This window comes from Nansenia antarctica (genome assembly GCF_963989245.1).
Source record: "Nansenia antarctica genome assembly, chromosome: 19".
Classification (NCBI taxonomy): Eukaryota; Metazoa; Chordata; class Actinopteri; order Argentiniformes; family Microstomatidae; genus Nansenia; species Nansenia antarctica.
In genome coordinates this window covers 11,391,864-11,400,575 of record NC_137692.1, presented here as the reverse complement: position 1 = coordinate 11,400,575, position 8,712 = coordinate 11,391,864, and the positions used below count along the sequence as shown (strand labels likewise).

The window sequence follows — 8,712 nt, the reverse complement described above, 5'->3', positions numbered from 1 at the left end:
TGGATCTCACACGGCTCCTCTCCCTCCCCCGCCCTCCGCTGCCTCCCCGGGTCTGTGGTCTCCACGCCCACCCCCATCATCCTCTTCTTCGGTGGTGGTCGGCCCCTGCCCCGCTTGGCCTTGGGTTTGCCTGTAGTCTGACTAAGTAGGTTCTGGTTGGGCTGGGTCTGGCTGGGCTGGTTCTGGTTAGGCTGGGGCTGGGTCTGGCTGGGCTGGTTCTGGGTCTGGGTCTGACTGGTCTGGGTCTGGCTGCGCTGGGTCTGGTTAGGCTGGGTCTGGGTGGGCTGGGTCTGGCTGGGCTGGTTCTGGGTCTGGCTGAGCTGGTTCTGGGTCTGGCTAGGCTGGGTCTGGCTGAGCTGGTTCTGGGTCTGGCTGGCCTGGTTCTGGGTGGGCTGGGTCTGGCTAGGCTGGGTCTGACTGGGTGGGGGTATTGTGAGCTCTTCTGCCTGTCCCAGGAGGAGTGATGGCTGCGGGGATCGCGGGGATGCGTGCGCGCCAGCTGGTGCTCTCTGCTGCTCGGGCGGCGTGCCGGTCTGGATCTGGGCTCCGCTATAACTAATGATGAGAGTGTTATCACTCTCTCTCTTCTCTCTCGAAAAACCAAAAACTAAGCTTCAAGTTGTCAATATTCCGTTCTTTTTTTTTCTTCTCATTAAAATCAAGATCAAAAGTGCTTTTATAAAATATTTTCTTCTGTATGTACAATTTGTATTAGCTATAGCAGAAACCAATAACATCAACAACAATCATCATCATTAGTATCATATAATAAATAAGAATAAAAATGTGGATTCAAATTAGTTATGTAGACGGAGCGCACAGAGAGGGGACTGTGGACAAATGCATGTTGCCGTGCCCTCAGTGGCCACAGCGTGTTGAAGCGTGTGGTGACCGTGACCAGTGTCTCTACAACATGAGGTACAGAGAGCTCTACAGCCCCTGAAAAGCACCAGGGTTTCTCCCAAATAAGCACCAAGCAGACCCTGGCCACGCTGCACGCCTGGTGCCACCCTGGAGCCTACACAGCACGCGCACACACACACACACACACAGAAACACACACAGAGGCGCGCACACAAACACACACAGGGGCACACACACACGTGATGCTTGGTGGCCCTCAGCGCCCCAGGCTCCAGGGCTGGGAGTGTTGAACCCTGTGTGGTGGGGGTGGGGGCACCTACCCCTGATTAGCACCACCCCCCCCCAGGGGACAACCGCCTTGGGCCGCCTTGTCACCTTGTCACCTTGTCACCTTGACCTGGCTGGACCGAGATGATCATGGTTTCATTCTTGTGGTTGAACAGCATGCTTCCTGTGTAGCCTTTCTGTGATAGCATGTTGTCATGACAGTAACCTCCTCAGTGTGGTGTAGTTGGTTAGCCTCTCGTTTAAGATAGTGTCCAGCATCTGGGTGAAGCGGTTGAGGCTCTTTACCTCCCGGGCCAAGGTCTTGTAGCTCAGCTGGGCCTCATGGAATTGCCTGATGACCGTCTCGCTGTCTCCCTGCTGGGTGCTGATCTTCACCTTCAGGCGGCTGATCAGTCACAGCACCATATACAGTATTAGCAGGACTGAGTGAAAGCATATACAGTATACTGAGTCACAGCACCATATACAGTATTAGCAGGACCGAGTCACAGCACCATATACAGTATTAGCAGGACTGAGTGAAAGCATATACAGTATACTGAGTCACAGCACCATATACAGTATTAGCAGGACTGAGTCACAGCACCATATACAGTATTAGCAGGACTGAGTGAAAGCATACACTCATAGAGGGTTAATATCGACTGTGAGAACTAAAATACATGAGTACTTCCTACTGTCCTGATCGCCCCTCCTCTACAAGGCCTAGCTAGCATTGTGCTTTATTATACGGCAGGGAAATAGACTCCTGGGGGACAACAACAAACAAAATAATTGTTGTTCTTTACCACAAAGGTTCTCCTGAATGTATGTAAAATACTTTGCAAAGTGCTAACAAAAATGTTGCCGAAATGACAACCAAAAAAGCATGTCACCGTGGACATTATGCCAAATCAAGATAACAAAACAAAAAAATAAAGAAAGTAACCAAGTTATTGTCCAAACAAGCATTAAATCAAGAGTTTGTTCTTAAGGTGAATGCACTCAGGTACAAAACAACATGTTTTATAACAATATGATCAAATAACAAACAACATTGACAAAATGTCCTTAGAAACACTATACTCCTTTAATAAGGAATATTCCAATAACAACCAGTGGTATGGATTGTCTCCTGTGTGTGTTCTCTGATGCTTCTTCAGGTGTCTTGCTTCACTAAAAATCTTCCCACACTGGGCGCATGTGTTTGGTTTCTCTCCTGTGTGTGTTCTCTGATGCATTATTTTTTTATTTTTTTATTTATTTAGATACACAATACATATAACACTACATTGAATCAACAAAACAAACCTCCACAATACCCACATACAAGAGACAAACAAACATAAATTACACATTATATATATACCCATACACATACATACATACGCGTACACATATTATTAAAATATCACTTATGTTACTTTCAAAATATTTGTGACTAGATTTGTGGCAGCCGAACCACTCTTTTTTTTCTCGCATCTCTCCTTTCTATATTGGTCTCTGAGGCTTCGCCACCTCTTCCTACATCTTTCTTCTGAAAAGAACAACAATACATAAATTAATTGTACTGTCATTCTTATCTACTCAGAACTCAGAGAGGCCCCGGGATTCAGGTGTTGCTGTGTGGTCTGACTGTGGTCTGACCTTTCCCAGACTCCTCTCTGTCGTCCTCCTCCCTCTTCTCCTCTGCCACAAAGGCGCGCGTATCCCTCTCCGCTGTGGGCCACCAGAACCTCCTGCGAATAAAGTCCAGGGTCCTGGCAGCCCCGGGGTGGCCAGTGAGGGACGACGCATGCGCCCATTGCAGCAGCCGTGAGCGCGCCGTCTTGGGAACATACAGCCTCCCCGGGGGTCCTCCCCCCGGATCCGGCTCCCGCCTGAGCGCCGCTCTCACCACTTTATCGATCCCCCACGACACAGGGGCAACAATAAGGGTCTCCGGAACAATGGGGTGGGGTTTTTCCTCCCAGTCCGCCGGATCGAACTGCCGGGAGAGGGCGTCCGGCTTGACGTTTTTGGACCCCGGCCTAAAGGAGATGGAGAATTGGAAGCGTGTAAAAAACAGCGCCCACCTGGCTTGACGAGAATTGAGGCGCTTAGCCCCCTGGATGTAGGCCAGGTTCTTGTGGTCCGTCCACACCACAAACGGCTGTGCGGCCCCCTCCAGCCACTGCCTCCACTCCTCCAAAGCCAATTTAATGGCCAGCAGCTCACGGTTTCCCACGTCATAATTACACTCGGCCGGGGACAGCCGACGTGAGAAAAAAGCGCAGGGATGTACCTTCCCATCCTTCCTGCACCTCTGGGAGAGCACCGCCCCCACCGCGAGATCTGAGGCGTCCACCTCCACCAGGAATGGTACTTCCGAGTCCGGATGGGCTAGGACCGGAGCAGAGGTGAACCGTTGCTTGAGGTCCACGAAGGCGGCCTCCGCCTCCGAGGACCAGGCGAACGTACGGAGGGTAGACCTGGTGAGGGCAGTTAAAGGGGCAGCTAGGGCACTAAAATTGCGGATAAAGCGTCTATAAAAATTAGCAAACCCTAGGAACCGCTGTAACTGTTTCAAAGAGGAGGGGCGGGGCCAGTCTAACACCGCACTAACCTTGGCAGGGTCCATGCTTAAATCCCCCCGTGTTATAATGAACCCCAGGAATGACACTGTGTCGGCGTGAAAGACACATTTCTCTGCCTTGACAAATAACTGGTGGTGGAGGAGGTGCTGGAGGACTTGACGGACATGATGTTGATGTTGAGTAATGTCTTTGGAAAAAATTAGGATATCGTCAAGGTACACAAAAACCGAATGACCAATCAAATCCCGCAGTACGTCGTTGACTAGTGCTTGAAATACTGCGGGTGCATTAGCGAGACCAAAGGGCATGACTAAATACTCATAATGTGCCGGGGCATCTGCCGGGGCACCCAGCTGAACGGGGCGCTGGCCGCGGGGGGGGGGGGGGGGCGCCAGGGGGGCCACCACCTTCCCCGACGTCTCTTTCCTGTGTTTTGGGCGTCTTTGTCTTTCTCTCTTTCTTCATTCGCTCAGCTGGGGGAGCCAAATACTCCGGTGGGAAGGGCAACGTGTTGAGGTAGGGCGTAGTGCCTGCAGACTGAAGGGAGTTCACTCCAGGGCGTGAAAGGAGGGAAAGATGAGGGGATGAGGATGAAGGAAGGGTAACACCAGGACTACTCCTTCTCTTCTTTCCTCCATCTCTCTCTCTTTCCCTATCCCTGTGTCCCTCTCCTTCACTGTTCTCTGAGGATGCTGTAGCATCTGAGTCTGAAGAGTCCTCGTCCACCCTCTCATATTGTAACAGTCTGTCGAGAAGAAAGCTTTTGTCTCCGGAAACTTTAAGCAGCTTTCTCTGAGATCTTCTAAGTTCTTCCTGAAAACATTCCTGCTCATAAACCAGAAAATTCAATTTGTGTTTAAGGTTTTTGTATTTCCTCTTGTAATCCACCTCCATATCGGCTTGACCGTTCATTTCTGACACGGGGATGATGAACACACGTTTATGGGAATTCTGACTTCACTTCGGTCCTCTTCTCAGCCGCAGTCCACACACGGCTGTCTTCCAAAAGATAAGTTAAATACAGAAGTATGAACCAGTTTATAGCATATCGTTTTTTGACTAATGTGAGGGGCCGACGATGGACTTTTAGCTGCTACAGTTAGCTACTCGTGTGTGTTGCACTCCTTCGTTTAGAATACCAAAAATCCACAGGACTCCGATGTAAAAAGATATCAAAAGTTTTATTCCAATTTCCACAGGTAAGATCTCCTTTACATGAGCAAGATTGTGAATTTCGTAAACTATGTTTTGCAACTACGACTACGGTCAAAAAACTATATGCTTCCAGTCTCAAATCCAATCACCGACACACTGCCTAGAACAATCTAGAAAACAAAACAACATCACATTTTTAAACAATTTAAACAAAACCAATATCACATTTTTCACAAGATTAAAACCTCTTTTAACGCACTAGAGGCGATGACTTAGCATGAGACTCGGCACGGGAGCGACGTGCCTCAAAAGAATCGTCCAAACTACTAACTTTCTTGTTGTAAACACTTAACCAGTGTCCGTGTCAAGCCTGACTGTGTGATAAGTCCATAACATGTTATTGGTCAGGAGCGTAACTCCAAATAATCCAATACAAGTTGGAAATCCAGCTAATGGTGAACACTTCTGCTAACAAAATAGAATAGTTCGGCTCTTGACATTGTACAAACTGAACATGACATCGTATTAAACTGTTCCAGCAATCCTCACTCAGCTCTGCCCATGACTGTCGATACTCTTCCTGTAGTGATGATAAAGAAGATGACATTAATAATCGGATACACCTGTCCCCTATAACATCTGTAGTGTATAACACCTGTAGTGTATAACACCTGTAGTCTATAACACCTGTAGTCTATAACACTGCCACGCCGCCAATGTTGGGGTCCAGGAAGTTGTGTGTTTTGACGACCGCGGTTTTCTTCTCCGAGGCGGCCTTCTTGGCCTCCAGGCGGCGCTGTCGGCAGGACTTGGCCGGCTCGGGGAGCTTGCGGACGGCGCGGCGGAAGTTGTCCAGCACCTGGATGGCACCGGACTTCATCTTCTGCCGCTGGCCCTCCTCGCTGCCGTGCTCGTCGGTGAGCGAGACCTTGTAGAGGGGCAGCACATGGAGCTGCTCGTCCTCGGGGATCTCCCCCACCTTGCGGTTGTCCTCTTTCGTCAGGGTGCACACCTGGGAGAGAGGCGGTGGTGGGGGGGGGAAGGGGAGAGGGGGCGTGCCGCGTCACGGGCCCCTCTCTCTTGTCCTTGGTCTGGCCTGGTCCCGGACTAGCCCCTGCCGCCGCCCCGTACTTGCGCTTTTTGCCGTATGCCTTGATCTCCTCCTGGGAGAGGCCCAGTAGAGCGGCCTCCTGCTGCCTCTGCCGCGCCCGCTCCGCGTGCACATTCATCTTGGCCTCCCACATGGCCAGGCCGTGGACGGGCTGGTTCAGGTTCTTGTGCTGGTAGAAGACCAGGGAGATGCGCGTGGGGTGGGAGCGGTCGGGCCTCTTCAAGAAACGGCTCAAGGAAATTTAAAATGTTAAAGTCTTATGTCTTAAGTCTTAAGAGATTGTCAAAAGAGACTCTGGAAATGAAACGTTGATAACTTTTGAGCCAAAGGCTGCACACACGTAATTCAAGTTGCTCTGATTGTCATTTAGATATACGGTATATAGTACAGGCATTTTGTGAGAAAAGAGGAGGGAACCTCAGACAAATTGCAACAGAAAATCTTTCAACTGTTTATTGCTCATAAATGTCTCCTATATGACGTATAAAAAGTCTTAAGAAATCCAAGTGGTGGAAAGTATATTTTTTTTACCATAACCTGGTAACACGTTTTTGCTTCCAAAAATGACATTATAAAGCTTTAAAATGTTGAAACTTAAATCGAATCACTAAATTATTATACTTTTATACAAGGCAACATAAATTGGCAGTAATCAACATTAATACAGGCATTGATTAACATCAATTGAAAACAATATTATTAAAATATCACTTTTATGTTACTTTCAAAATATTTGTGACTAGATTTGCAGATTTGTGGCAGCCGAACCACTCTTTTTTTTTCTCGCATCTCTCCTACATTGTCTTCAATCTTAAACACAGGAATGAAACAACACATAAAGGCCAACTTGGAAGGAGGCTAGCAGGCAAGAAGTAATTTAATTGCTTAGGCACACTTTAGCTAACAGGCATAACGTCAGAACAAACTGCTTTCCCTGCAAAGTCATCTGCCCTTAGAAATCCAGCATTTTCTGTTGTTTTGACCCACTACCAGACTGCTTTCTGTGCCTGGAACACAAGGCACAAGAGAGGCAGTTCTAGTTCCCCAGACAGCCAGCGAGCAAAGGCAAGCCTCAAGAATGAATATGAAACTCCTTAAGCAGCCAGAGTGGAGGAGAAAGAAGGGGTATCTCCGTCACTCTCCCCCTCTTCCTCCGCAGCGTCTCCACTCAGCATCTGCCGGGGCACCCAGCTGAACGGCACCCAGCTGAACGGGGCGCGAGCCTCTAAATATTACTTTAACTTTTGACAAAATTCTCCTGCTTTTAAACCAACACTTTTACACTGAATCAAGACAAACTAACAAACAAAACACAACCAAACAGTCAACTAACAATGGGAGACAAGGAGGAGCATTTAAACAGACGGGCAGCCCTCTGATTGGAGAATGGGCAGCCTTCTGATTGGATGGGAGTGGGATGATGAATGAGGGAATGATTGGCCAATTGACAACACCTGGATGGAGAATGATAGAGGAGAACACAGAAGGGAAGGAAACACAACAAGGACACATGTGGACGTAACAAACATATTCATATCATCTATTAGATATTCTTAATCCAGTTCTCATCAGTACTAACCATGCTTGACAATCCCCTGCATCTTCTCCCAGACTCTGAACTGCAGGTTGCCCAGGTGTTTGGCCACGTCTATCAGCGCTCCTGAAACCTTCTCTGGGTCTGGCAGTGTAAACTGGGCTCTTTTCTTACTGGCCTTGAAGTTCTGCAGGAAGGAGATGTCTTCAGCTTTCAGCTCCTTCTCTAAGGCTGTGATTGTGTCTGAAAGTGATGATATCTGTCTGCTCAGTGCCTCAGTCTTCTTCTTCATCATCTGACTCTTCTGCTCCTCTTCCTCTCTCAGTGCAGCCATCCTGGCCTCCTCTTCCTCTCGTAGAAACTGGTGGAGTTTCTCAAACCCCTCCTTAATCTGTCTCTCTGTGTGCTGGGCCTGGCTCTTAATGTGCTCTGATGTTTCATCACAGGTTTGTTTAACTTTGTTAAAGACCTCCAGCTTCTCCTGTAAGGGTTTCAGAGCTGTCTGGAGTTCCTCCTTATGTTCCTGTGCAGCCTCGTCTACTGGGACACAGTCATGAGATTTGTGTTTCTTTGAGGCCTGACACACCACACAGATGGGCTGTTTATCATCCAGACAGAAGAGCTTGAGTTTCTCACCGTGCAGACTGCACAGCACCTCAGACCCTGCCTCAGCTCTCTGACTTCTCTCCTGTAAGAAGGCCTCACACACGTTCTTTAGAGCTAGGTTAAAGGTAAGAGGCTCATGCTTTGAGGATCTTCTCCTACAAACTGGACATTCCCGAGATTCCTTGTGTTCCCAGTATTCCTGCAGACAGGCTTTACAGAAGCTGTGACTACAGGACAGGATGACAGGATCTTTAAAGATGTCACAGCACACAGGACAGGAGAAATCCTCCTCTGGGAGAGATGATTTAGCAGCCATTTTGTCACACAATCCCTGTCCCTCTTCTCTAACAGCCTCTAAATATTACTTTAACTTTTGACAAAGTTCTCCTGCTTTTAAACCAACATTTTTTTTTTTTTTTTTTGAAGAATGGCACTGTATTAATACATATCACAATAAACATGAACTAGAGACATTTTAAAAATAACAACACAGGCATTAATAAACACCTAATGGATCAGATTATGTAAAAAAACTCAATTTTGACCAAAAACAGAGATAGAACCTTATAATTCTAATGTCACGCAATGACAAAAACAAG

At 47.9% G+C, this 8,712-nt stretch overlaps 1 protein-coding gene across 1 annotated transcript; it reads right to left on the bottom strand.

Annotated features, from left to right (window-relative positions):
* Positions 1–5,556: 5,556 nt before the first annotated feature.
* Positions 5,557–8,429, bottom strand: LOC308174225 (E3 ubiquitin-protein ligase TRIM35-like; the record flags this gene model as incomplete). The annotated part of the gene is made up of 4 exons (XM_080549307.1): positions 5,557–5,832; positions 6,086–6,190; positions 6,964–6,980; positions 7,553–8,429. 4 exons carry the CDS (start codon positions 8,427–8,429, stop codon positions 5,557–5,559), a joined length of 1,275 nt encoding a protein of 424 aa, XP_080405433.1.
* Between the last annotated feature and the right edge of the window lie 283 nt (positions 8,430–8,712).